The 26,841-nt window shown below is 53.8% G+C and overlaps 4 protein-coding genes across 4 annotated transcripts in view; 2 read left to right on the forward strand and 2 right to left on the reverse strand.

Moving 5' to 3' along the window:
* The window catches only part of CSUI_002445 (ap2 domain transcription factor ap2x-9), an 8,483-nt gene extending 5,681 nt beyond the window's left edge, over window positions 1–2,802 (forward strand). Inside the window, exons 2-4 of the mRNA XM_068062646.1 lie at window positions 339–1,849; window positions 2,041–2,131; window positions 2,487–2,802. Of these exons, the coding sequence (XP_067925372.1) occupies window positions 339–1,183 (845 nt within the window). The 3' untranslated portion in view covers window positions 1,184–1,849; window positions 2,041–2,131; window positions 2,487–2,802. The remainder of the gene's footprint in view (window positions 1–338; window positions 1,850–2,040; window positions 2,132–2,486) is intronic.
* Window positions 2,803–3,005: 203 nt separating this feature from the next.
* On the reverse strand, window positions 3,006–6,818 carry CSUI_002446 (adaptor-related protein complex sigma 2 subunit). Its single transcript, XM_068062647.1, has 6 exons — window positions 6,079–6,818; window positions 5,662–5,789; window positions 5,198–5,273; window positions 4,550–4,621; window positions 4,254–4,287; window positions 3,006–3,428 (listed from the first exon to the last, which is right to left on the reverse strand). Exons 1-6 carry the CDS (start codon window positions 6,220–6,222, stop codon window positions 3,334–3,336), a joined length of 549 nt encoding a protein of 182 aa, XP_067925373.1. The 5' UTR covers window positions 6,223–6,818; the 3' UTR covers window positions 3,006–3,333.
* Window positions 6,819–12,491: 5,673 nt separating this feature from the next.
* On the forward strand, window positions 12,492–22,505 carry CSUI_002447 (pp-loop family protein). Its single transcript, XM_068062648.1, has 4 exons — window positions 12,492–17,763; window positions 18,412–18,514; window positions 19,205–21,821; window positions 22,469–22,505. The coding sequence occupies exons 1-3, from the start codon at window positions 12,689–12,691 to the stop codon at window positions 21,095–21,097; spliced, it is 7,071 nt and encodes a 2,356-aa protein (XP_067925374.1). The 5' UTR covers window positions 12,492–12,688; the 3' UTR covers window positions 21,098–21,821; window positions 22,469–22,505.
* The window catches only part of CSUI_002448 (atp binding), a 9,885-nt gene continuing 5,439 nt past the window's right edge, over window positions 22,396–26,841 (reverse strand). The window contains exons 5-10 of the mRNA XM_068062649.1: window positions 26,630–26,738; window positions 25,858–25,937; window positions 25,287–25,339; window positions 24,641–24,721; window positions 23,973–24,050; window positions 22,396–23,468 (exon numbers count right to left, since the gene is read on the reverse strand). Of these exons, the coding sequence (XP_067925375.1) occupies window positions 23,351–23,468; window positions 23,973–24,050; window positions 24,641–24,721; window positions 25,287–25,339; window positions 25,858–25,937; window positions 26,630–26,738 (519 nt within the window). The 3' untranslated portion in view covers window positions 22,396–23,350. The remainder of the gene's footprint in view (window positions 23,469–23,972; window positions 24,051–24,640; window positions 24,722–25,286; window positions 25,340–25,857; window positions 25,938–26,629; window positions 26,739–26,841) is intronic.

A 26,841-nucleotide genomic window follows, 5' to 3' on the forward strand; every position in this document is an offset into this window, starting at 1 on the left:
GCGGGCCAAGACGAGACTATGCGCGGTGTCTTCTTCAACCGATCTCTCAACCGTTGGGTCTGTACGTGGTCGAGAAACGGCAAGGAATACCAGCGTAGCTGGTCTGCTGGTACGTCACATGGATGTGCTCTGAAAAACTCCGGCGGCTCTAGACCAGTTTTGAAAGTTTTGTGAAAGCTGGGCGGATTTGCTTCTGCTGTCGCCTTTGCCTTCTGCAGCGCCACAACATAGTAGCTGTGGTCCAGTCAGTCAAGTGATTCCGTCATTGTCTACTATCGTTCGACTACATCTGCTCGAGCCCAGCAGGATTTCGCTGCTTTCTTTGGTTGGTCCCGCAGGTAAATACGGCTACGAGGCGGCGCGTCAGTTGGCGAGGCAATGTCGTCTAGAGAAGCTCCTAAGTGGGGAGGCGCACACGCTACAGAAGGGAATGGCGGCGGTATTCAAGGCCCCCGTGGGCACCCCTACCCTACCACCAAGTCTGCTCGGGCACGTTGACGGCTCTCAGGTTGCAGGCAATATAGCGAAACAGGACGGACTTCAGTCTCGGTCGCAGGGGGGGGGCGCGCCTTCTCACCTGGCTTCCCCGGGGGGTTCTTGTCGAGGGCCCGTCTCTTCTGCGGTAGACGGTACACTAAGGACGCAAAGCAAGTCGGCTCCTGAGATATCAGGAGGGCCACAACTCCCTAATCCACAGTTACAGGATCGACTGGCCAGTAAAACAGACGACCCGACAGGACGGACCAACAGTGTCATCTCCGGGGCTCTGGTACCAGGCGGGCCGGCCAACACAACTGATGGTCTTGTCTTCGACAGGTGTTGTCGGATGCTACTGGAGCAGGAACTGGCCGTGGCTCTTGGAGATGTCCGTGCACTCTGTGTTGAGGCAGCTGTTGCAAAAGGCGGAAATCCAGAGAAAGTTAAGGAACTTCCACCCGCGGAGTGTTCCAGTGGCCCTGTTGTTGCAGCTAGCCGGCGTCGAAGTGGCGCCACCAGTACAGCCGTCAGTGACTCCTTTGAACAGATGATGATGCTCGTGAATACCTGCGTTGACCGCGACAATGCGTACTTGGATGTAGCTGCTGGCAATAGCAGCAGCAGCGGGTTAGTAGGTGGGACACAGGGGGAAATGGTTTTTACTGGCCTTCCGTCCAAGCAGGATCCGGGCCAGTTCTGTTTCTGAATCTCTACAAGCTGCGCACTGAATATTAGAGGCTGTTTTGAGTGGGTGCGTTTGCAGAGTGCGTAAGTGTAGAGGTCTAAAAGGGCATTTACGCCTCTAATTCCCCGTACAGTCAGGGCTCCAAGCGAAGGGACAGTCGGGGTCTTGACGCGTATGCTGTGCTCCGGGAGGATCTAAGTCTTTTCTCCCGCTGAAGAAGGGAGAGCAGGTGCGTTTGCAGGTTTTGAATGCAATAGATGGTTGTGCATTTTCCTTTCCGCCTATTGTTTTCAGTTCCGAGGGATAGCGTGAGCGCATCCTGCAAGTGAGCGTAGGATCGCTTCTCTGAGCGGTATATCTTTTCAAAAGGTTCTCCAGCTAGGTTGATGGATCTTCAAGCACGCAGCGATGTAGGCGGTTGCTTTCTTTGTGATGAGGCTGCCACGTCTGAGTGCGTGACGTCTCGCTGTGTGCGCTGGCATTAGAGTGAGAACAGTCAAGTGTGCTTCGAACCATTCTGGGTATTGCACCGTGGTCTTTGTCATCAATTCCGACATGGGTTCCAAGAAAGGACTAGCGCGCAGCTGGTCTTCAACTGCGGAAACCGGTTGGAGAGGGCGAAAGGAACCTGGCGTTTTCACGACCGAAGCCTGCAAGGGAGCTACACGCCGTCTAGTATACACGACTGTAAGGCAGGAGAGTATTGTCGTTGATATGGACGGAAGGGTCTTCCTGCGCCCGAATATGCAGCGGCATCTTTGACTTCTGCAGCTGACTACGCCGCTACTGGGAGTGCGAGTATTGCATAGTCGCAGCGGGGAAAGTAAGGTCTCATGGAACACTTTTCTTTTGTGCTGGTCCGACGTATGCGACCACAGTTCACCCGGTAGGGCTCTGCATTGAGGCCCGTGACGACGGAAAGGAATGCCAGCGCCGACCTGCCATAGTGTTATTTCGGCAGCACAACACGTAAGGGTTTGTTCGCCGCAGGCTCCTCGGTGGGCGGTCAATCCAGCGGTTGCTGCTTCCTCTCTTCCAGGCTCTGGCCCCGTTAGCCTAGTCAAAGGCAAACTGTAGTTCACTGTTCACACAGGACAGGTAGACGAAAACTTCACAGATCATAGCGACGCCTGGCTGCGGTCGGAGCTTCAATGATCGACCTCGGTGACAGGCCAGTTCCTATCACCATATGAAGATGAGATACCGCTACAAATTTCGAGATCGAGTTATCACCGGGCTAAGGCCCGGTGCTACGTAGACGTTCGAGGCAATCAGGTCGCTGCCCATACCGAACGCACCCTGTGCATACGTGTATGCTGCGTAGATCTACGTAGGCCGCCCACCCAGCCTGCCTCCAACTCCGGCAGAAAAGTACTTCGGCGTGTCCGCCGCTCCCTCTGGAAAACGAAGGCTTTATCGACTGGTCGTGACGCTCCACCGCGTGTGCGGGCTTCGTCAGAACCTACTTTTCGGGCTGCCGCAAACGCCTGGTCAATGCCGCTCTCAAGTATCATGCTGCTCTGCCACGGTTTGGAGAACCTTCAAGAGTTGTGTAGTTTGTGAAGCGGTGAGCGTCTGAAAAATCACCACTCACGAGTCCCGGAACATCCTGACTACGCATACGCAGCCCAGCGCCGACAATCGCCGGTGCCCGGGAAGTGTCACCTGCAGTGTAGTCTTTCCCAGTGAACCCCAAAGTCTCTCCAAGATGGAATCCATTGCTACGCAACACTGTACGTGGTCCATCTGCTACCAGAGCAGACTAATCCAGAGCCGCCCGTCAAGCAGCCTGGCGAACCAGCAGGCGTCCCTTCAGAAAGCATGTTTCTGGTAGGGTGGAAAGTCTCTACCTTGAGAATACCTAAACACGGTAACAAGCGTTCAAAAATAGTACTCGAATAGTGCAGGTTTCCCGTAGAGCCTACACTCCCGCGGCCTTGGGTTTGCACCGTCCCCACGCTCGCCAGCTGCGACAAATCGAGACTCAAAAGGAGAGAGTCGGTGCCTCGCCAGCTGGGTCAAGATTCCTAGCTTCCGTCCCAGGCACTTGCGTGTTACACCCGAGCGGCTGTACCACCCGCGCTCCTTCGTATCCGTTTACATCCACAACCAAGTGAAAGCCACACAAGCCGCCACGCGGCAGGCGGGCTGCCGCCGCCAGCCCGCCTGCTTCAGGAAGCAAACAACGAGGACTCGCTGTCAACCAACTTTTTAACACTGCTGACTGATTGCAGGATGCTGTCGATATTTGTTTCGATTACCAAGCCTGGAACGATGAGCACAGCCAGACAGCACGAAATGGTAAGGGCACGCGTTTTCGCTGTCCTCTTTGTCGGAAACCTTGAGCTTTTCAAAGTCTCCGAGGTACATGCTCAACGCACGTGAAAATGACGTCAGCTTCTCCAGCTTTGAACAGGCCTGCTCCAGTGCCCCCTCCCCCCCTCCGCTTTCCTCTGCCACCCAGCTACGGTAACGCGGACGGACGCGCAAAGCCTCACCCTGTACAAGCGGCGAAGCACTTGAGACCCTGTTCCTAAGAAAAACTACTTGTGGACGGGACGTCGTACGGGGGCAACTCCGGAACGTAAGACCAACTGGGATAAACTGGACACAGTAAGACTTTACGGGTTACTGCTAAACAGTAGAAAAAAATCTGGAGATTTTCACAAAGAAACAAGTTCCATGCCCGGCAGGAGCACGCACTGCATCAGAGGGCTACCCAGCTTGCGAACAGACAGATAGGAGATGTGCTGCGTCCTGCGGACGTCTGCATCCTGCTCCCCTATCATCGCTCGGCAGACCCAGCCTGCTAGGGTGTGACTCGAGGTCTAGACTGACGGGCGATCCCCGTGCTGCGGCCCGTACTCCTTGAGCACGATGCCTTTAGGAAGGGTACTCAAGAGCAAGTCTGATGGACTGACTTGAGGCCACCCTCCCTACTTCACTTGCCGCTGCCGAAGGTGTGAGTAAACAGGAGGATAGCAGAACGTCTGCGAACAGCAAGTGCTGATGACCGCCCACTCTTCCGTGTGAGATTCGCATCGTACACGGAAGAGTCAGGCAACGTAGCGTCTATCTGAAGCCAACTTACCACCGACAACAATTTCGTCCAGAATGAAATTTGCCTGAAAGAGGTTGGACAGATACAATACAAACGCTTCGATAAAACTGAGAAGCCTGCTGTCTTGCGCACGTGGGACGATACGCGGGACCCACTTCTTGGGGCACACACGGCCGGGTGGCACATGAAGAAATGCCTGCACTGTATGACAACAAACTACAGCGGATACTCCGGACGCGGAGAAAAAGATGCCGACACTGCCCGAGCAATCGTTTGGCAAAAAAGAAGATTCATGATTCCCGCGCCACAACCACCACCACGCCTACCTTATCGAAGTGGTAAATAAGGTCTAACTCGCAGACATTCTCGAAGCACGAGTCCAGAACCTGGACAAAGACCTGCACGCCGACAATTCCAAATAAATGGAACTGTCCGCTGGCGACCGTCCAAGTAAGGAACCAATGCACCTTGCTGTGCTAGCTGTGTGAACCCCGTCCGTGAGGAGAATACCGTCTGACCTTCGCGACGGTGAGATATATCACCCGAAGCTACTCCTCGCCGTTCACCGGCGGCAATAGAGCGCTGTGTGATACAGAAGTGTGAACGGGACAGGCAACGACGCCGCTGCAGCAGACCTGACTGGATTCAAACGTGTCTGGCCCCTCACGGGGACAGGATCGACTTCATACGTTCTATACGTCCAGTGTAGTGGTTCCCAACGGTTCGTGTACAACATAAGAGACTGCATAGGGCCCGTGCACCAAAGCGTTCACCCGGTCCGGACCCAGTAGCCTCCAAATGCAAAACCCGCCTATCTGCAAGGCTGATACGCACGCTTTGCCACCGCACCAGTTCTTGCTCAGCGGCAGGCTTCTCGAGAAAACTAGTGTCGTACAGCAGGAGATGCGTCCACCCTCAAGCCCTAAAGAGACAAAATCTGCCAGACCGGGGAACGGGATGACAAGTAGTCCGACCTGAATAAGGTCCAAGATGCCAAGTGCACTTTCCATCTCGTCTGTCACAAAGATGAAGTAGAGTGTGGCGAAGTGCCTGAGGATGACATGCGAACAAACAGGGCGGACAGATCAAGCCTCGTACACCACGAAGCCCGCAGCCGTTGTCATTGTCTCTTAATGTCCTTGAACAAAAGAGTAGCGCACGAGGAGTAGCAGTCTGGTTGCAGGACGGGATGCTGACGTTGACTCCCTAATCAATTCGCTACCCTACCCGGTGACTGAACAGGGGAGAAGGCGACGGTAAACACCGCGGCAACCAAACTGTAGGCAGCCCCAAGCGAGTAATACTCCTGGTTGCAGACTGATAACCGAGTGAAACAGCCCTTTGAAGACTACAGGCCTCCACACATTTGGACACCTCCACAAGCTGTGCCTCGGCTGCGACGTGGCAACACAGTGAGGACGATTCTCGGGCGAGTTACCGGTAAATGATTTTAGCGTTCGGGCCAAGAAGCTCCTTATCGTCCGCAAAACAACATGATGCATCGTCCGGCCGTTGCGAGACGAGATGATATATGCGGCGTAGGAGGTGTTGCTGTTTCTCGTGAGGCTGCAAATGCATTCACAAAATGTGACTCTCGCCCGAGATAATGCCAAACTGAAATCAGATTTATATGCGTCAACGATGTACAGTCGACAGACATTATAAAGGGAAGAAGGGCACCAGAGACATCCAACTGGCACGTTACCTGGCTCACCAGGATACCTGCAAAAGACTTCACGGACAGGTCACACGCCCTGTACGAGCTTCTTCTCACAGAGCCGACTCCCAGAGCCAGACGTCGCGCACACAGCTCAGGAGGAGTGGAGGCAGAAAGACCCAGCTGTGAGGAACTCACCGTGCCATCGTAGAAGCGGAGTATCCGCGGTTTCCCCTGGTTGTTTACTACAAGAATCGATTTAATCATCTTGAATGGGGGGTCGGGAGACAAAGAAAGACAAACAACCGCCCTTCGTCGAGTCACGGCGGGCCCGACGCTCATCTATCAACATGCTCCTCTGCAAGCCCCGACCACTCTGCTCATCGGTCATTCGGTCATCAGAAGTGGATCGATTTCACTCGAAATGACCGTTTTGAGACCGCCCCCTACACTTGCTGAGAAAGCGGGGAAACCCAACAACAGGTCCGGATAGCTCTGAGTGGACCGGCAGCAAGACATCCGCGCCTGCAGACACGGAAAAGCTGTGGCCTTCAGAAAAGAAGGTCTGAAGAGGTAGAGACAGCACAATCCTTACTTCGGCACAACGTTTAGTTGCAACGAGCGACAAACCGTTAGTTGGGTTGGTACGCTTACCCCCAGTCCCTCAGTCGCCTGTAGCTTTACAGAGCGAGAAGCGAGTTCTCTATCTGTCTGGGAACAGGAGACGTTTCAGTACCGCAGAAAACTGCATGCAAGGTGACACCGAAAAGCGTCGCACACGATAAAAGCCAGACATCCGGAGTCAGTACTTAGACATAGCCCTGCCGACAACAACAGATTGAAGCCCGTCAGAGTCCAGACGCCAGCACGAGGCACAGGAAGCTGCCTGATGACCGTGCGCTGGTACGTTCAATTCCCTAGCAGGCTGCGTTCTGACGTACAGCCAGCGTTGTGTTAGTTAGCTGGCAGGCGTCCGTGTAGAAAGGCATGCACGACTGACAGGGAACCCCAGAGGACAAGCAACCCAACCGTACCGATGTCAGTCCTCTGAATGAGCACAGGAGAACGAGCTGTGGCTCCTTTCCCGGTAGACCAGGCACCCTCTATCTCATGCGCTGACGAGCTGTCACTCATGTAGATGCCATTCAAGAAGCTCCCCTGTCTGCGACGCAGGAAGCGGCTATACGACAAATAGCCCCGACCAAGGCAGGGCCGCCGGTTTTTCTCGTGCTCTCCATAGACTCCAAGATGGGAAAGAGATACATTAAGCCTGCTTAGCTTAGTTGGTAGAGCATCCGCCTAGTAAGCGGAAGGTCGTCGGTTCGACTCCGGCAGTAGGCTCAACTTTCGTCCGTGTTATTCTGGGGAGGCACGGCTTCTTCTAAGTGAGGGGACACTTTTTTTTCCGCGCCGGTCCTACTCCGGCCTCATATGTAGTTACGTCATCAAGAGGCAGCGGCCACTATACTCGTTTGTGTTGGTGCGCCTGGACAAGAGGAAGCACGCTATTATAGAGGTCACCTGCTGATGAAGACATCCGCTGTCCACTCGGTGACTGCCCGAAGTGCCAGAGCCGGTTCACTCGCGACTGCCGCATGTTTTTCCGCTGTTTTCTGTAGGCCGATACAGTGGAACTTTGGAGGGGATCTCGACAACCCTCCCAGCAGGACGGCCCCTGTGAAGGCAGTCGTCCACTGAGGGAGAAGGAGTGCCGTATTGATCTAGTTTACACCACTGATGGAAGAGCCCTGGCCTCCTGCTGCACTTAGAAGATTCCTCCAGCCCCCCCTTGTGGCACCCCTGATATCTGTTAAAACCTGTGTGCTGTCGGTTCCAGTCCTATGCTCCAACTTTGCGCTCGAGTTCGTCGAAGGAGGCTACCCGTAGAGGTAGAGAAGGCAGGTGGGCCTCGGGGTGTCCTCCCGGTCCTGAAAAGGAACGGGACTTGTCTGAGTAACCCTGGCTATTCTGGCCTAGAAGTATGGTCGACCCTCGCGTTCGTGAACCTGCAGGGAAAGCTAGTCAGTCACCAAGTCTGCTTCTCAGGAGTGGTGGCTCGCTGTTCGCAGTCGGGTCGCGAATTTCTGGATCCGTTCTTGGCTCCCTCTTACTCTCCAGCCCTGATTCAGAGGTCGGCCGGCCTGTTTGCTCCAACAGAATAAACAATGATGTTAGGAAGAAAAAAAGATCCCTACATGAGTCCCCCACTCACCCAAAGAGGGAACTAGGACCGACACTCCATCTGCCCGATCTATCATTCCGATTCGAGCACCAATGAGCAACCCAAGCCATAAGGAAAACTCAATCTCCGTTTCACAATCAGTTCAGTTCTTTGTACTTTTGAAATAGTCAGAGTAGGGTTCCTTCGGAATTTGACAAACACATTTGCTGCTTTGCCTCACAGGTAGCGACTGTAGCGAGCGTCATCCCACAAATTCGGCTCGCTCCTGTGGCGAGCAAGAGTGCACGCTATCCGAGAGTAAAAAATTGGGGTACACTTTCATCGACACTGGCTAGTCAGGCTCCTTCCAGCGGCGCGTGGCCGGCAGTTTTTGAGGGGGCCTCGGCCCGGTGGAGGCTTTCCATCGGCGGGTGCGGTCCAGCGACTTGCCTCACGATTGTAGGGCGGTGACTCACCCGTGTGCACTAGAGCCATAACCGGGCCACTTATCTCTTCGTTTTTTATGGATCACTTCTACCACTCCACAACAACTTCTGTGGCGGCTTGTTGATTTCAGCCGCCTTTTTGGGTGACACCAAGTCAATAAAGCTAGTAACTGACTCCCATTTGCATCTCGAGTTGGAACACCATCCGCTTGCTCTCTCTCTTTCCTGTTCTTTCTTGTAGCCTCTCGCACACCAAGCCTTCTTTCTGTTGTCGCTGGAGGGAAATACCATGGAGCCTGCGCTGATTCGAAACTCCAAGGCTGCGTCTTAACCCGCAGCTGCACTATCCAAAGGGGGTGGGCCGGAGGATTTTTGCGAACCGGCCCGGGTGCCCGAGAGTTTTCTACGTTTTAAGAGGCTCTGGTTAATCTCGAGAATGCTGTCGGGGCGCAGCACTTCTGTCGACAGACGTGCACACGAGGAAGACGATTTCTCGTAGACTTCCTGTCAGGACAGGCGAGTGTAGAGTAATTGCTAAAGAACTTCATGGGATGCGGGATTGGCTCCTCGGATTTTGCCAGCTGTGCATGGGGCCTGATGGTCCTTGGTCGGCGAAGCTGCCATGATGTCGCGCTGCCCACCTTCCGGAAGCCAGTCTGGCCTCGGGCTGCTCAGTGTCCGGAGGCTCACTCGGGCCGGGTGACTCCGAGGCACTTCACCGCGCAGTAGAAACGCGCCCACACCGCACGACCCCGTACACACAGACGTCGGAACGTCTTTGGGAGGAGGCGGAAACGAAGAAAGGTTCCTCCGGCGTGGAAGACGTTTGCTCTCTTCTCTCATCTTCATTTGCCCCGACGATAACACCACTCACGCGAGCCCCGTAAAAATCGACGACCAAAACGCGACAGTCTTTCAAGATAGTCGAACCGACGTTGAGTCGAAGCTCTTCACCCAAAGAAATCTCACCAAGGCAAAGTCAGAAGCTTGCACTGCTGTTCGCTGGAGAGCTTTCTAGTCGTAGTTCCTGAGTCTAGGTGCGCCGCCGCTTCGTTGGCCAAATCTCCGCTTAGACCAGAGGATGCCACAGCTCCCGGCTGCTAAACGACCCCTACTGAGCCGGTGTAGAGATGGACTGAGCATTGGTACTCAGGAGTCCAGGCGCGCGACCCCTCTCAAAGTCGGGAAGGAGTTGGTTTGAGTCCGCCTGTTTGTCATCAGAAGCGCTAAAATGCGTCAGCTGTGGGTGCACCTGGCGACTCCACCGTGTTCGGTGATCGGCTGGGTCTAGCTCCTTCGGAGCAGCGGTGCTCGTCACCCGCGCATGCGTGTTCGCTACTTCACTTTCTGAGGCTTTAAGGTTCGTCTACAACTCAGGACGATGAAATATTGAACACCGCAGCCGCTGTGACTACATATCCGAGTTGCGTAAGAGCGTGCTGACTCGGTGAGCGGAACCCTCCTGTTTATAACTAACCGCAGATCAGGCGGGCTTAGAAGTATTAGCATGGGGTCTGGCCTGTATAATGGGAGGGAGCCAGAGATGCATGCACATAACTCGTAAGATTGTACTAAACGGGATCCTCGTCCAGCAAGCAAGATTTGGAGCACATAATCCGTCTGCGGAGTGACGGGGGTCCGACGTGTTCTCGCCAGCTGAGCCCGGCAACTCTTTCACAAGGCATGTCTGCTCGATGATCGGCGTTGGAAACACGGTTCGGACAAGAGGATACAAAGCAGAGATCTCGCCTTTTATGCGGGCGCAACACTCTGTCCCATCCTCTCGTTCTCCGCTGGCAGACTGAACGCAAGAGTTCTGTCGGCATCCATCTGCAGTTCGCAAAACGCGCCGACAGTGACGGCGACAACTGCTAAATCCGGCGGTTAGCTCTGTGCAGCACAGAAGAGGCGTTAAGGGATTCAAAAGGAGTTGGGCTGAGAGAGGCGCATGGCGCACCGCAGAAACGCCTTTCTCGGGGAAGCCTCAAGACAATTCATGCTAAACGCGCACAGATCGTCAATTGCATGTCCGCTTCCCCTCCGCGCGACCCAGTGGTCCCTGCCTGTCACACGCCCCGCCTCCGTCAACTGACGAGAACCCGCCCCACCGATTGCCGATGAGGCGACAGTGTGTCTGTGCCCGGGTCCCCTCTGTGCGTGACAGAGGACTGCTCTACTTCGCCTAGTGTCACCGTCCACGGGTACAGCCGCGAGGAGCCCGTGCTGTCTGAAGCAGAGCCGTGGTTGGAAACAACTGGTGAGAATCTAGGAGGCCCAGCTGAGAGCTCCGGAGTTGGAGCGACACGCCGTGAAGTAGGTCCTTGGAGAATCCGGAGACCCCGTAGGGTGTCCCAATTTACAAAGAGGGAGGTAATCTACCGAAGTTGCCGTGGTGTGCCTGATCAGGTCTGCAGCCGCTGCCTTCACGTTAGGTTAGTGAATTGGCTGGGCAAAACTGCAACACGTTGTTTCAGCCCACCCCCTGGGCGAGTAGAGGTTGTACAGGACCCCTTGGTTAGTCTTGCGAACCGCTACCGTTCTGCCAAGCGCGCCGGCCCAACGTATGCCACAGTACCTAAAAATCGGCGAGTTCCCTGTCAAGCCTACAGTTGCAACAGGAAGCTGTGTGGCAGGCACTCTTTTATAGCCGAAGGCAAACGGAGACAGCACCCGCGTTCCTCTTTGACGAGGTTCGCTTCTCCTGACTGTTACACAAAGGGGCCCGAAGTAAGAAAGCCCCAAACAACAGACCTCTTTGTGCTCAAGTCGACGCCAGAGCAATCGTTAAAGGCCTCTGAGTATTGAAAGAGTTTGCCGTGCTGTCATCCGCGCTGCTTCAGTTGCGGTAGTAGTGCCCAGAGTGCTTTGTCAGAAAAGATAGAGAGTTGTGGGAGAACTGCGGATAAGTCTTCGACTGTTTTCGATTTGTCGTTCTGAGGAGTGTGTTCTTCAGTCCTCGGTGAAAAAGACTCGCGGACAACGCACGCGACAGGGGACAACTCGAAAGAGGCGTATACCAGAAGAACAATGCCGGAAATCTGGAATTTCTGGTCTCGTCTCGTACCCCCACCGATCGGAGTTTGATCGACCCCCCCTGAGAAAAGCTGTCCGTAGTTTCCCCCTCTGCATTCTAGAGGAACTACACAGGACAGGTCTATAAGGTAATCAGCGATTGCGATGTATCACGAGCCCTAGTATGGGGGCGGAAGAAGGGGACACAGCCATCAACACTGCAACACAGTTTTCGTCTTCTGCACCACCTAAAAATGTAGGAATGCTAAAACGAACATGAAGGATGAAGTTGTCCCGTCTTCAAGAGCCTTCGAAAACGCTAGCTGAGCGATTGGAAAGATCAGCCAAAGAACTACAGGATGGTAAAAGGTTCACAGTTTATTTTCAACGCTTGTCTCCCTCGCTGGGCTCGCACACAACAATGAGACGCTTCCCGCTCGTGATCGCGGCGAGACGGCCTGCACCCATGAACGACAGGAGCCGTAAAACGCAGTGCGATGGCAATTGCTCGGAGGCGCGATCCCCGTGTTACTCGCGGACGTCGCAGGGCAAAGCACCACGAAGCACGTGTTACCCGAGGGCGGATACTCCGCCACTCTGCCAGCCTTCATTACACTTTTCCCGTTCGGGTCCACCATCTGTGCGATAGTCAAATCACTCCACATGCGTGTGCGGGGTGTTGGTCGGGCGAATTACAAAAGCTCTGTATGGCTCTTTGACACGGCAAGCGTTAGTGTGGTGTCACCATCTGGGGGGTTGCAGCTTGTGTAATTGGATTGACTTTCTCACTCGGGAGATCTTTGGTGGAGCGTTGGCACCCGAGCCAGACACATGAAACAGCGCAGCGACAGTAAGGGCTGCATGCATTTATTTCACCTAACCGCCGCAGTCGGCGATGTACGCGCCGCTGAACCCAGTGGCTCCTGAACATAGTGTGCGTTGCCCAGCACGGGAGACTGATTGTTCTTGAACGCAGGCACTCAGTTCGTTATGCTATGGCCCTGTACGCGACTGCAGAAACCGGCAAGTGTGCATGCGGGGCTTTCCTGTCGAGTGCCCGTTCTTGCCCGTGGGTGCCCGCAATGCCGCGTAGAAAACGAGTTCTCAGGCGTCATGGCGGATTGGTAGCGAAGGAGGAAGAGAGCGCATTCAAGCCATTCTCCAAAGCCTTCCATACTCACCTAGTAGTATGGCGGCATTTGCTGTATGGCGCACGAGCCCGCCTGAGAGGGGACGGCGGCTGACCGCCGGGAGCGGTGTCTTGCTTCTTGCGTTGGCCCTCAGTACTACACTCTCTGGGTGCGTGCACTGTCCTGTGGTGATGAACCTCGCCCCCAACAAGGCAGAAAGTCATGGCCAGTTGAAAGCATTGAAACCCCCGTTTTTCTTCAGCGGACTGGGACGCTGGTCCGGCTGCCCGAATATCCGTGCGCAGCAGCAGCCAGGTTACGGACAGGACACCAGCCCGCGGCGATTCAATCCACATCTCCTTTCGAGTTCTCCAGAGTGCACTGGGAGTTGTACCGGTGAAATTCGGGGTTCTCTAGCTGAAGGCAGTTCTCGGTTGTACTGGTGTACCGCTTCTCATCTGGCGTCTGCGGTAGCTCCGTCATCCTTTGTCTTATCGTGCTTTTTTTTTCCGAGCTGCTCCCACGCACCGAGCTGCAGGGGCGGCCATGCTGATTATAGGCGCGATCCGCACACCACGTGCTTGGCCTTTGCTTTATACACAGGTCCCACCGGGAATTTCTTTAGAGTCGCTCGGGGCTCACCGCCTGCCCCTCACTGGCGCTCTACCTCCTTCCTCTTCGTGTCATGTCACTGCGCTTGGCGAACAGACTCCAAGTTCTGCCCTTCCTGCTTGGAGCGGAAATCCTCTATGTCCTCGGCTCGAAGCCCCTTCTGCCGACCGCCTCTCCTGTCGTCTACGGCTGGACTCAATTTGAGTACAAACCGAACACGCATCCCTGCCAGGCCTCTTTCCTCCTGCGTTTCTGATCATAATCCAGAAAGGGGGACAATACCTGGGTTATGGGATGACGGAGACGGATTCGCGACAACGAGGGACGCCCGACTGCGTACTGGCAGAACGCGTGTGCTTCACTCTCCGTACTGCTCCTTCGGCTTACCGTCTTGTGCTTCTTCCTCCGCTAACGAGCTCAGAGATCCAGGCTCTTTGGAGACATACTGTTCTTCTTTCCGGTCTCCCGGTCGTGTCCTTCCTCGGCGACTGAGCCGACAGTCCGCGTTGCCCATGAAGGGACACCAGGGGTATCGAAAAGATAGTGTCTTTTCTCAGAATGGCACCTGTAATCATGACTGGTCCGGTGAAGGGCACTGGCAAGCGTGTACTCACTCTCTGCCGTGTCCCACCGCTACGCCACAACGGTGGAGACGCCTTTGTAGGAGTAAGTTTCCCTGGCAGGTAGCATGGAGTCACAAGGCTTCTCGGAAAGAGCACGCTCTCAAGCGGCCTCTACCATTCGGCCGCCGTCGGCTGGTGCTTACGGGGGAACGGCTGTTTCGGGGGGCCTCGTTCCCCTCCCGTATCGACTTGTGTAGCACTGCTTCCGGTCAGCGAGTTCGAGGGCGGAACACACGGACAGACAGGACAGAATCGAGGGGCACCTCATGTGTGGTCGGCTCTTCTCCTCACTCTCCTGACATCTTAGCCCTTACTCACTTCAGAGAAGCTGGTCTCCCATCCGACGTTTCAGCTCCTTTGAGACTTCCTCCAATTGAAAATCTAGACAATGAGGATTCGACTGGGATACCTCAGAGAGAGCACAGTTGGGTACACTCACCTAATGACGAGGCAGGGGCAGGAAACAAAGACATCTCCAGAGGGACGTGTTCCCAGGGAAAATCCACTCAGAGATCGCAGTGGCGCGCCGGTTTTTCTCCACTCTCTCAGCCCTTGCGACTTATATCCGAGCAATTCTCGTGTTCGCAGCAGCGCAGGCCACCCGCACCCGGTTTGTTTTCGGTGGTATCTCCTCTGATTTACTTGGGGTCTTCTGTCCGTCCATGTAACTCCGATCCTTACTGTTCACACAAGGAAAGCTCGCCAACCCCACTTGGCCGCTCTCTCTGTAGGTCCTTGCCGCACCCCCCAGAGACGCGTGGTTCCCATCGGCAGCTGCCTCCTGAAACAGACTTTTCCCAGGCTATCCAGAAGGCTGACGCAGTCCCCGAAGAAGCCGCCTTGAAGCGACATTTTGGCAACTTACCTGCCGACTCCGATATTGAGCGCGACATCCGAGTTCCAGGCCCTCCTTTCTGCCCGCTCCCGTTCTCTCAATCGGGATGCGCAAGGTCGCATTCTCTCTGTCGACACGCTGCTGACTCACAGAGAAGACCTTGCGTCCATCCAGAACATGGTATGGGGCGTGGACTCTCTCACCGTAACTTTCCCGGTCTCACCCGTCATCTAGGACCAGCTGGCCGTCCCGCGCCTGTGTCACCCTCCGTTCCTTTTTACGGTGCCGCGGCCCGGGTGTCCCCGTCCTTTCCTTTATGTGCCGACTCGACAGGTGGCTTTCGTTCTGGTTCTAGTTCCTGCGCAGACCCCCCGGTCCCATACCAGCAGAATATGAAAAATGCAGATGATGCCTCGTGTATACCTACGGGTCCTCGTCCTGGAAGTTTACTCTGTGCACCTGACCGAGCCTTACGCCTTAGGACTTGCCGAGGGCCCGCTGAGCAAGGAGAATATCCGGCAACAGAGCGTCTGGCACTGCGAATGCTTACGCAGCCAGAGAACCCAGATTTAAGACCTGCAGTAGCGAGCGACTCGGGGTATCAGTCAGCCACCCGGCACGAGGCGGATGCAGCCGATGGCACGCATTGTTCAGCCAGGAGAGAAAGAGACTGCTCCGAAGGTCTCAGTTGGATCTCGCCTTATTCGGAGCTTTTCGCACCTCTCTTCTTAAGCTCTCCGCCCGCTTCACTCTCTTCCCCGGAGTCTCTGGTGAGGGGTGTCGCATCGAACATATCCATCGAGAAACGGGCACGTAAGTCCAAAGAAGACCTTTCCAAGGACGAGTCTGTTACTTCGTCACATACTTCATCTGAATATTTGCCTGTTACCTTGTCTTCGCCAAACCATGCGTCAGAGGCGCATGCGACTGAGGCATCGGCAGCATTAGCTATAGATGCTGTCGAGAGCACGCTGCTTTCCTCATTGCGTACCTTGGTTAGAGTCCTACATCCGCATTTAGTGAATGACTTTCGAAGACCGGCCCGACACTGCGCGCCTGTGAGTGAACGCTCTCAAGGAGAGCTGGAGTGTGCCCTCCTTAATGCACCGGAGGCCTCAGCGACTAAGCATCCTAAAGTAGCTCTCCAGCAAGAGCAGAGACCAGCCGGTGAGACCGATAGTGAGAAGTTCATGGATGCTTCTAGCTCAGAGAAAGGAAACCTGGGGACGCATGGATCTGATGACCTCCAGGCCGCCCATCGCTTTGCTGAGGGCCGGGCGAAGATGATGGGGCACGCGAGTCTGGCGGAGTCTTTCCCAGCAGCGAAGCGTGAATGTTCAGAGGGAGGAAGGAACGGGATATGCTCGCCATGTAGGGTGGCGTCTTCCGTGCTTCCGTCGGCCAGTTTGCACTGTTCGTCTCCAGGGTCTCCCTCTTCTTTAAGTTCCCTCGCGCGCCAAGCGGACAACCGGAAGTACTCGAGCGGCCCTTCACCGCTCCCGCTTTTCTTACTGTGCTGCAGTGCAGGAAGTGATAGTGTGGCGTTGGTGCATGCATTTGCCCGACTGTTTTCTCCCCGAACTGTCCCCCAAGTTTCCCAAACTACAAACTCAGCGGGGTCCGCCGGTACCCAGCGGTCCCGGTGTCTTTCAGCACCAGTTCTGTCTCCGGCCCGGCTTGATGCAAAGGACCAGTCGCCGCCCTCAAAACGTCTACTGCTAGATACTGGGGGGGACAGCACGGTGGAGATCCCAGACTACGATTCGGCTGTTGGTGCACGACTCCCGTCTTCGAGGAGAGTAGTACAGAGACCTACGGGACAGCCTCAGGAAAACGCACCAGGTTCTCGGATCAATGCTCAAAACACAGGGGATGATAAGGCCTTCGAGGCCGACGCAGCTGGCGCCAACAACAAATGCACGCATGCACTGAAGGGTGACAAGATGTTGTCGTCTCTCTCCCAGTGGAGGCTCCGCACAGGTCTTCCGTCTTTCCCCGTGCATGTCGTTTACTTTAATCACGGTCTCAGGCCCTCGGCTGCTGCTGAAGCAGAGTTTGTCCGAGTTCTCTGTGACGCGTACGGTTTTCCTTTCCATCTGTGTTCAATCACGGACAAGAGCACGCAGGCTACATTCGCAACAACCTGTGCCGTCCCTCGTCCCCCGAAGTCTAGCAAGCCGCCTATCACTTCGACAGGAAGCTCACAAGAAAGCTCCGACCAAGCAACGGGACCGCAGACTGGCAGTCTCCCTCTGAATGAAACTGTCTCACCAAACTTGTCCGCTGCGTCCTTTTCGCCTCAGCATTTCCTAAGGGAGTGGAGAAGAAGAGAAAGTGCTAAGCTGCTCGAGCGCTTGCTCCTTCTGGCCGGAAGCCAAAGACAGGGGGAGAGAATAGACTCTGGGAGTGAGAAGGACCTGAGGCAGACGCAGATCTGTTATCAGTCACGTTCGGAGAGGGACTCACCTGGGAATAGCAATGACGCCTCGAGCTCTCTAGCTCCTATTCATCTGCCTCTGCAGGCTTGGTGTGGAAGTTTTCCGAAGGAAGCGGCTCCGTATGCACCTTACATCTCTTCCAGTATGCGGCGACACCTTCACCAAGCGTACTTAGAGTCTCTTTCGAAGTGTGGCCGCCTTCCAGAGAAAGATGCACACATAGAGCCATCACAACAGCAGGCTCGCGAGCCTCCGAGCGTGGGGGTCTCGCTGTCCGACTTGAGTTCAAGGGCTGGACCGGGAAGCGAGCTTCGGGCAGCAGCTCATGCGCCGCCGTGCGAAGCCGTTCCCGATACTTCAACGGACTCGGGTCTCTCAAGTCAAGATGATCTGGTTTATCAGTCACTTCAGAAAGGAAACGTTGCCCAGCCGATCTCTGGCACTGAAGATGTGAAGGAGCGCGAGACCAAAGAGGACACGAGCATTCACAAACAGCCGGACGAATACAAGCAGCAGCTGAAAGTTCTTCCGCCCTTGGCGTACGTGGTCATGGCTCACCATGCAGGCGACCAGTTGGAGACATTACTCATGAAGCTCCTCAGGGGTGCACACATCTCGAATCTCGGGTGAGACTCGAGTGTATAGCCACGTGGCGGCTCTTGGCTGAGGTCTAAGTATCACAGCTCATCAGAGGGCCTTACGGTTGTTCGGTTCACATTCACCGTTAGCGACTCTTTCCTCGTGGTTTCTTCACATTCCACTGCTGGTCAGTGCATCGCAATAGAGCGAGTCTCTTTTCACTCGGTTGACGGACAAAGGAACGGATGTCTATACTCAGGATCTGTACCTCTATCTGTATCGGTAGGCTTGCTCTCGTATTGACTACAGTGTCGTTTACGTGGAGAGATCATGTAGTTCCGTCTCAGAAGGGATACCAGCTCTCAACCCAGATGACGCCAAAGAGGCCGCTGCTTCCTAACGAGAGGTATCGCAGCCTGTGTGACTCCGTTTTTTATCCATCTTCAGTGCATTCTGAGAACAGGAAGAGTGACCACCTCTCCGAGCTAGTGGAAATGCGACTTTCTCTTAGACAGTGGCCGACTGACAACTTAAGCAAAACTCCGTTGCGGATAGTTCCAATCAAAATTGACGAACTTCTGGAGGTGCCTCGTGAATATGCGCAACATGCTATTCTGATACATTCTGTCATCTCGGTCGATACTATTCTTTTTGCGCGAAAAAAAGCGATGTCTTGTGTCCTGAACTGCACGCAGGGGCATGAGCACTGTCTCATCACTGGACGACAACGCGCACCGGCTCGCCGTTTTCAGGCCGTTCTTGCTTGTACGAAAGGCACAACTTCAACGCTACGTCAGAGTATGTCCTTGTAGTGCGTGTTTGCTGTGCCTGACGAGGTTACACGGGCTGACTTCACTCCAAGCAACGAAGCGATATTCAGTCAAGCAGAGACGTCTCTCCAGTGCAAAACTAGTTTTCCGCTGTAAGGTCAGTGATTCACGAAGATTACACTGTGTAGCCTGTGCCTGGGGCGCTCCAACACGATTGTTCGTCCCTCGCAGACCTATGTGACCTAGACCTAATCTTAGCGAGATGAGATTCGGCTTGCAGCTTATCTTGCTGAGGGTTGAATGCTGTCTGTCCGCTGAAATGCACACTGCCAAACACTCATACACGGTCCGGTTGATGTAGCATGATGCCTACCTTACCCCGCACAGATGACTGGAAATAGTGACAGAGTCATTCGGAGCCAAACTGGGTGATAGCCCCGCCGCGCCTCAGAGCGCCCTTGAATTTCTTGTTGGGACCGCGTTCTATCACAACAGTCTCTTGACTCTTGAAGTTACCTGTTGATGCGTTTTTGTGTCTTTGCCGAAATATCCTGTCCCTGTATGCGTCAGTCACCTTGCTGATGTGCCGCTCTCTTGTGTTCCTGGTCAGAATCGTCCCCGCGTCCCTGCGTTACGGTGGCGTCTCTCGCTTTTCTCTGCTTCCGTGTCTACGCGACCCAGCGAGTGTGCGCGCTGTGACTGTCTCCTGTCTCCACAGGCCTTAGGCGGAACATGGATGGAAGACGAATCGAATGCCTCCACAGAGAAGTACCCGCGGAACGCGTTCCGCCTATCTCTCATTCCTCTACTGGCGTCGCTGGTGGACCGCAGGCTCCCTGAGAATACGCATGGTGAAACAGACGTTTGTCGTCTAGATGAGAGGGCTTTTGATAGCCACCCGTCTTGCGTCCCCTGCAGTCCTCTAGGTGGCGGAGTCCGAGGCTCTCCTGATACACAGCCAACAACCTCTGTGGATCCTGCAGCAGAGGAAATAACTCGTCAACATGTGCGTGCTCCTCTCCGGATGCCACTGTTCCTTTCTGAGCTACCGGGTCCTCGGCAAAGTTCTCGTAGAGCAGAAGGCAAGGGCGCTAGTCCACACGTGCCACATTCCTCTTCGCGTGTACGTAGTAGCGCAAAAGCAGCGCTAAGTGCCTCAGTCCAGCAGGTGCAGCCCGGCTGTCGTGAACAGCTCTATGCACCGCCCGGAGGCGATCCCCAAGAGAAGCACGGTGTAGGGAGTAGCCTTCCTGACAGTTCCGCGCTGTCCCAACTTAGTTCCTTGAGAGCGACAAAGGGCGCCCTGGCAGAAGCCACAATGGCTGCGGCGGCCCTCAGCCGCCTCGCTTCTTCCCTGAGCGAGTCGGACAGGACGCCGAACGAGGTAGAGAACCTGGAACAACCCAGGCTCGGGGGTATGCATCAGCCAGCACAACGACCGTATAGTGGCATCACCCCTGTGCCAAACGAGCAAGAAGGCGAAGTAAAAGGGAAGTTGGGCATACCTTTGAGTCACAGTCAGGAAGTACATGCGGGGGAATCCTCATCCTCTACGAAACAACTGGATCTGGACCGAGCCCGTACAGAACGGCAGCAACTATGTGATTCCTTGCGACAGGAGTTGAAACGATTCGGGCTTCGGAAGACACACCACAACTTGAACGAAGACCAGCACACCCCTCCAGCCGAAGAAGAGTTGCTGAATTTCTTACAGAGAGTTCCCGTGCACAAAGCTCTGCTTCGCCTCAGACCGCAGAACGGTACCTACGCAACAGAGGACCAAAATTTGCTCTCAGCAATAGCTGAAGTAGCAGCGCAGATCTATGGGCACAGCAGAAGCGTCGAAGCTTTGGTGCGGCGCGGGGCTGCACTCGCTCGCCAAAGTGCAGCCCTTCAAGAATGGATTGACGTCGAGGCCACTGCGTGGGAGGAGAGACATATACACGATAAGGAGCTACGGCCTACCTTCGGGACTTCTGCCAGTGCACCAGGAGCTGTCGACTGGAAGACATCCGGACACCAAAGAAGACAGTTCTCTCCTGGGGCACCCGGTAGTCTACCACGAGATCATCTGAAAGGACGTGAGACAGAGGCCGACGTCAAGCAGGAGACCGCGGAGAGTGTCCCAGAAAACGCATGCTCAGACAAGCAGCACGTGACTGGGGCATCTACAGTTCGAAGCCATGATTTCACCAGGGAATCTCCTTCAGAGAGATTCCCGCTGGAAGCGTGGCAGAACGAAGTCCCATCTCTATTCTTGCAGCAGCAGCTTCTTCACAGGTGGCTGCGTCGAGCCAGCGGCGGAACACTCACGTTATCTTTTAGTTCTCTCGAAGCTCTCGTTTCCGTACTCCTCTCTCGTAAGCCCTCTCATTTGTCTAAGAAGCAGAGGGAGGAGACAGCAGAACAGTTGGAGCAAGTCCGAAGGCGCAATAACATCCAAGAAGGTGCATGGGGGACCGGTCGACATTCGAATGAGACCGAACGGCCTTCATGGGTGCCCACCACGCTTCTGCATCGGGGGCGAGGCGACCTGTGGCACGTCAATTTGCCAGGCCGTTTCACGGTCGTTGAATATCAACGATACCTGTATCTCATGAGAGATCCATAGCTTCCGCCCTCCTCGGCACTTCACACAAAACAACACTTTTCGGGAGGTGATTGATTTCAGCTTTTTTGAGCTACCCTGGGCTACATGAGTAAAATGGAACCTGAGAAAGACACGCTGATACTGCTGCAGGGGAGCCACGTCACCTTTTCTTAAAGGGACTTCAGCGCGCAATTGGATTGACGGTGGTACAGGTACACAGCAAAAAGGGACGCTTAGTGCAACAACGCTAGTCGGAGAGCTTCTGATCAAAGAGTGGAGGGTAAAGGAGTCCAAGAAATTTTTGCAGAAGGCCTCGAGTGAATCTTTCGGAGTAGACAACAGACACGCCTCCGTTGGAAGTGTGTGTAGCTGTTGGCAGAAGGTGAACGTAGCCAAGCGAAGAATGCTACCGTTCCCCCGTGTCATTTTCGTTTCAGAAAAGGTTTCTGATGCTTCCCCCGAATTGCAAGGTTGCGACTGACAGTTGCTGTCCTTCCATTAGTCTAACTGTCCTTTGCGTCTGTCTTTGTCGTCTGCTCAACGGCAGTAGTGACCCCGGGTTGGCCGCCGCCGTGGTTCTGCGGCCTTCAGTAGTAGAAGACAGCCTGAGAGTCGGCCCAGGAGGAACAGATCCTTTCAGTACAGGTCAATTTGTTTTCTAAATGGGACAAGCACTGCGAATGGAGAGAACTCAGACGCAACCTGCAAGCGATAGTCCGGTCCCGCTGTCCGTCTAGTCGCGCAGGTGACCACATTGCATGCTTTCGCTCATATCAGCCAGCGAAGGGAGCTTTTGTAGTAGCCGAACGTTTGCGTTCTGTTTCATATGTTCGAGGGCGGACGCCACTTGCCCTCAGACTTGTCAATTACGTGACCGGGAAGGCGCGCCCCACGCACAAATTGTTGAGACACGTCAAGGAACGGGGTGCTCGCTCTGTGTAGGACATTAAGTACTCAAGACACTGAGTATAGCTCCAGTGACGAGGTACCGAGCTCATAACCCTTCTTCATTACTTTTGCATGCTAGAGGCACACGCTGAGTCGCGGTGCACTCAGTAGCACCTGGACGAAGCTCGGAGATGCATTTGAGCATCGACAGAGCGGAGCAGGAAGTGTACACTAGTCGCTTGGAGTGCAGCGAGCTCGAAACAGACAGAATAGCTCTGTGTGTGTACCGTGCGATTTCTTGTTCCCTATGACGGGAGCTACCCCTGTTGCCCTTAGCGCTGCAGTACTGGAGCCATGAGTCATGAATCTACACTGTGTGTGCCATGGTAGGTGCGGATTCGGTCATACTCCGTGGCAAGCTTGGCAGGGACTCCAGCTGACAGTAGTGAAGAACGAAATCCATTTGTGCGTAACTCCATGTGGACAACTGCATCTGATTTACAGAGCAACAAACGAATGACAAATACAAGGCTTTGTAATCCGAGGCGAAATCACACAAAAAAAATTCACCACTTCCCCGTGGAAAATCCTAGCAGAAACAACGAAAAGGAAGCGTCAAGTGCCCGATGGCCGTTAAACCACGACCAGACGCAGCTCGAAATTGGCTAGAGAGCACCTTCCGAGAAATGATCACCGTAAAGGCCACCGATGAGGGAGAACAGAAAAAGAGCTCGTGCCGGGACACCCTGGGTGATGATGCCCCTACCAACGGGCGTTTTGAAAGACTGTATCCAGCACCACTGTGCCCAGCTGTTCCAGCCCTCGTTCAGGACGGCTCCACCAGCTGGAGAAGTCTCTACGAACGCTCTTCACTGTAAAGCCAGGGGCAGCCGCGCGGCCCGGCAGCCCCGATGGCTGCGGCGTTGGCCGTTGCGTCTCACTCAACATTTCAATATGAAACATGGCCTCGAAGACCGGGTTTCGGTTGAAGAAGAGGCTTCCGGCATCCGCTGTAGGATGTCGCACCGCAGTGATCTGATTCCAGTCACGACTGCAGATGAAAGAGCGGGCGTCCCCACAGTCGACCAATCGTGACAAGAAGAACGAAGCAGTCCGGGGTGCCTCTCAAGTAACAACACTAAACCTAGGATGCGGTTCCAATGCTTCGACGTTTGTCTATTTATCTATGATACACCGACACGACTTGCCTCCTGACGCAGGTTCCTTGCAGCGTCATTACTGTGAGAAGAGGCGGCAGATTACGCCTGTTGAATGCCTTTCGAAGACCACGCCAGAGAGATAACACTCAAGTCGTCTTGCACCTACCGCGCAGACAACGAAGCCATCTTATTCCCGCCGCCTTTGGTGCGAGGTTCGTGTTCTCTCCTACTTTAGTTGGCGTTCCCCCTGGGGAGGAGACCTACCGAGGGCAACGCCATTCCGCGTCTCTTCAAACTCTTCGTCCTCTTCAACATCTACATAGCGTTCTTGTATAGTGTCCAATCTGAAGGAAGGAGAGAGAGTCCACCCAACAAACAGAACTGCTCAAGCTCAACGACACGCGGTGGCCAAGTCTCGACAAAGTTTTAGAACAGACTAGCAGAACGCCACACGTGACGTCGGACATTCAGCTAACAATGTTCAGCTGCTGCTAACCGACTGGCTCGTCTTCTCGTCATTCAGTCGGCCTGTTCTTGACTCACAACCTACAACTGACGGCGCGGAACACTGAAGCTGCAAATAGCCCAGCGCTGAGAGTGGCTTCTGTACCAGTCAGCCAAAATCACTCTAGAGGGGGGGGGGGCATGCCATCAAGGTACGATTACGTATGTAACTTGTGCACGTACAAGAGGACAGGTAAGAGCAGCCCAGACGAGTACGACGTACTTGTTGAGACACGCATGATGAATGAACGCATGTACCCATTTGCGCACGCAGACATATATATACGAAGGAGCCCCTGTCCGTAGCAGCTCGAAAGCGGTTTCGCTGGTGAAGGTTGACTTACAAGTCTGCAATGTCCTCCGCGTTATCCATGGCGACATTGAAGACGCTGAAGTCCGCCGCGAGATTACCAAGGCTATACCTGCAACGTAGTCCTCACACCAAGCAACATCTGATGCAGTTGACTCATACTGTAACCCTCAAGACTCGAAATGCCTTACGAGGCTGACGCAGTTGTGATGATCTGCGGAATGCCTGCAACTTCACATTTCGCATACGCCAGAGAGATTGAAACCAGCATAATAGTCTAGTCTGGGCACTTCTTCCCTGACTTGAAATAGAAAGCTCATCGAGCTGTATGTGAACTCGTCAAGACACGCCCTCACACCCTGCTTGACTTTCTTCCACTTGATCGTCTTCAGAGAAGCAATGCCAATCCCGGAAAGCTGAAGTATGTTACTGATTTGTGTACTGTCTGAATGGGAAGCTGCTATTCTACTTGCAGATTCCGAAAGACCGTCAGGAAGAAGCCGGTGAAATCGACATCAACTACTGAACTAAGTTCCGTTCTTTTGGCGATAGTACCGTGATGGAAGTTCTTTCTTCGTACGCTTTACTCCACAACCTCTCAGCTGTGTACAGAGACAGCATCAGGAGTGAAAAGAGTCTCTCGATGTACAATCTGTCTACTTCAAAGAGGACTCCACCGGAGTTCCCACTCTGCGCCCTTACCCATTAGCAAGGTCAATGGCCTTCAGCAGATTTAAGACTGAATACTTATCTTGGATGTCGAGAAGCTTGAAGGACACCAAGCTGTACACGCAACCAACACACAAACGCTCATCCTTCTTTGACTCATGCCGCCTAAGCAAACACTGAATCGGAGTGTGTCTACAGGGTTGATAGCTTTCATCCTTGACCAGATTTCTGTCCCAGAAAACAGGGGACTGACTTCAGGGGAAAGTAGGAGATTATTTCGCGTCACAGTCAATCCCTTGCTGCGTAATACTACGGTGACATACGACTCTGTGATCTGGAACGATGCCTGATCTACACACACAGACATATTACAAATGTTACTTTGAAAAACGATCTAAGACGACCAAGGAGGTACACACGCCACTCTGGAAAGTCAGAACAGGAATCACTGCGTACACTTGCCTACTACCGGTTGACTTTCCTAAGCAGGCAAAGTGACTATCGCAAAGCTACCTGATGACTGCGGACTAGATAAAGACCAGGGAAAAGACTTTCTCTTTACACTCACGTCTGAAAACCGCCATGGCCCATCAGTAAGAGACAACAGAAAATAAGATGCAGTCTGTACAAATCACCGGAGTTTATTCACGACCGTCCGGTCATGTGAAGAAGTCCTTACTTGTAGTCCTCGACAAGTTCACAGAGGAGTGAAGTGAGCTCTTTCATTCTCGCCTGCACCGCACCACACCTTTCCACAAGAAGAGAAGAGTGACGCCAGAGAGTGCTGAGGTACTAGTACAATAGGAGCTAGAAAAGAAGACAAGCTGCGGAATCCAGTTAAGTCTTCTGCCCTCCTGTAAGACGGACGCATGCGAAAGAACTTGTCTTCTGGAAGAGCAGAGCGCGCAAGATATCCTCGGCTGAATGATTCGACATATGCATGAACTTGATGGAGACGTTTTGTCCCCAACAATACACGAGTCATTGTTCTAGCGCTTTACCCTTTTCTGCATGGTCTGAGAGGCACCGAATAAGTGTCACCTAGCATACAGTACGGAGAAGCTCACCACGTGGAGAAGTATGTAGAGTCTTGATGCAACACCGTTGTCCGTCCTGAAGGTGCACGACGTGACTGCCTGCCTAGCAATCCTATCAGAGATTTTGATTACAAGTACATACATGAACACAAGGCTACAGCGAGCGGTAGAAAATACTACGAAGAGAAACACGACGGTAGTCAGTCAGATTACCGTCATTGGTTGAGAGTCCTCCATCGCTAGTAGAAGCTCGTTCAAGTCTTGAACCTCGGCAAAATACTCGAGACGAAAAGCTGCCGATGGCAACCAAGACACAAATCAAAGGTGGTCCTGGTGGATGATGTGCGTTGTCCTACAAACTCGAGAAGAAGCTACTATCCCTCTAGAACAACGGCCGCCACCATCGGCGTTCGGGAAAAAGAAATGCCCGTCTTTTCATCGTGAGAAATCAAGCCTTCTTATGCGTCTTTGAACTTGACATATCTTTGATCCAGATGATACCGAGCATGCAAACATCAGTCAACGAGGTGATGCGAACACTACGTTTCCTTGAAAGATGAATCATAGCCGCTTGCTACCTCATCTCCAAAACATCCCAGGAGATACAAAGACGAGGGGAAAAGAATGCTTGGGGTGACCCCTGTACGAGGCATGTTGAGTTCTGATGTGTCGCACAAACAGCGTAAGATAGGCAAGCGTCATCTCAGCGAGCACCACTCATAGGCCTCGGGATCAATGTCGACAGAATTAATGCGTGTATTGCATCACCTCAGGAAGGATTCTATTTCGGAGGACTGTAGGCTTATAAGGAAAAAAGAGTTTGAGAGTTCGGCGACTCCTCCACCAGCACGCGTTCAGGTGAAGGGCTAGCGAGAAGTAAAGACGACTGAAGAAACTCACGTAACTCATCGAAACCGCTCTTACATGTATGTATCAACCAGCATGATGCCGTTCTACTATACCTAACACACATGACTGCACTTACGAAGTTGTTTCCGGTAAGACTTGAGAAGATCAATCTTGGAGAGGACATTAACATGCGGCAGTTCAAGAAGCAGCTGACCGCTAAGTGAGACGAGTAATGCACTGATGTACTGCGGGAACACACAATACAACACCAAAAGGGAAAATGAGAGACACTGAATGAAGAGTCACGAATATCCACTGACATATCTATATTTAGAGAGAGAGAGAGAG

The sequence above is a fragment of the Cystoisospora suis genome, assembly GCF_002600585.1.
Source record: "Cystoisospora suis strain Wien I chromosome Unknown contig_1033, whole genome shotgun sequence".
NCBI classification, from domain to species: Eukaryota; Apicomplexa; class Conoidasida; order Eucoccidiorida; family Sarcocystidae; genus Cystoisospora; species Cystoisospora suis.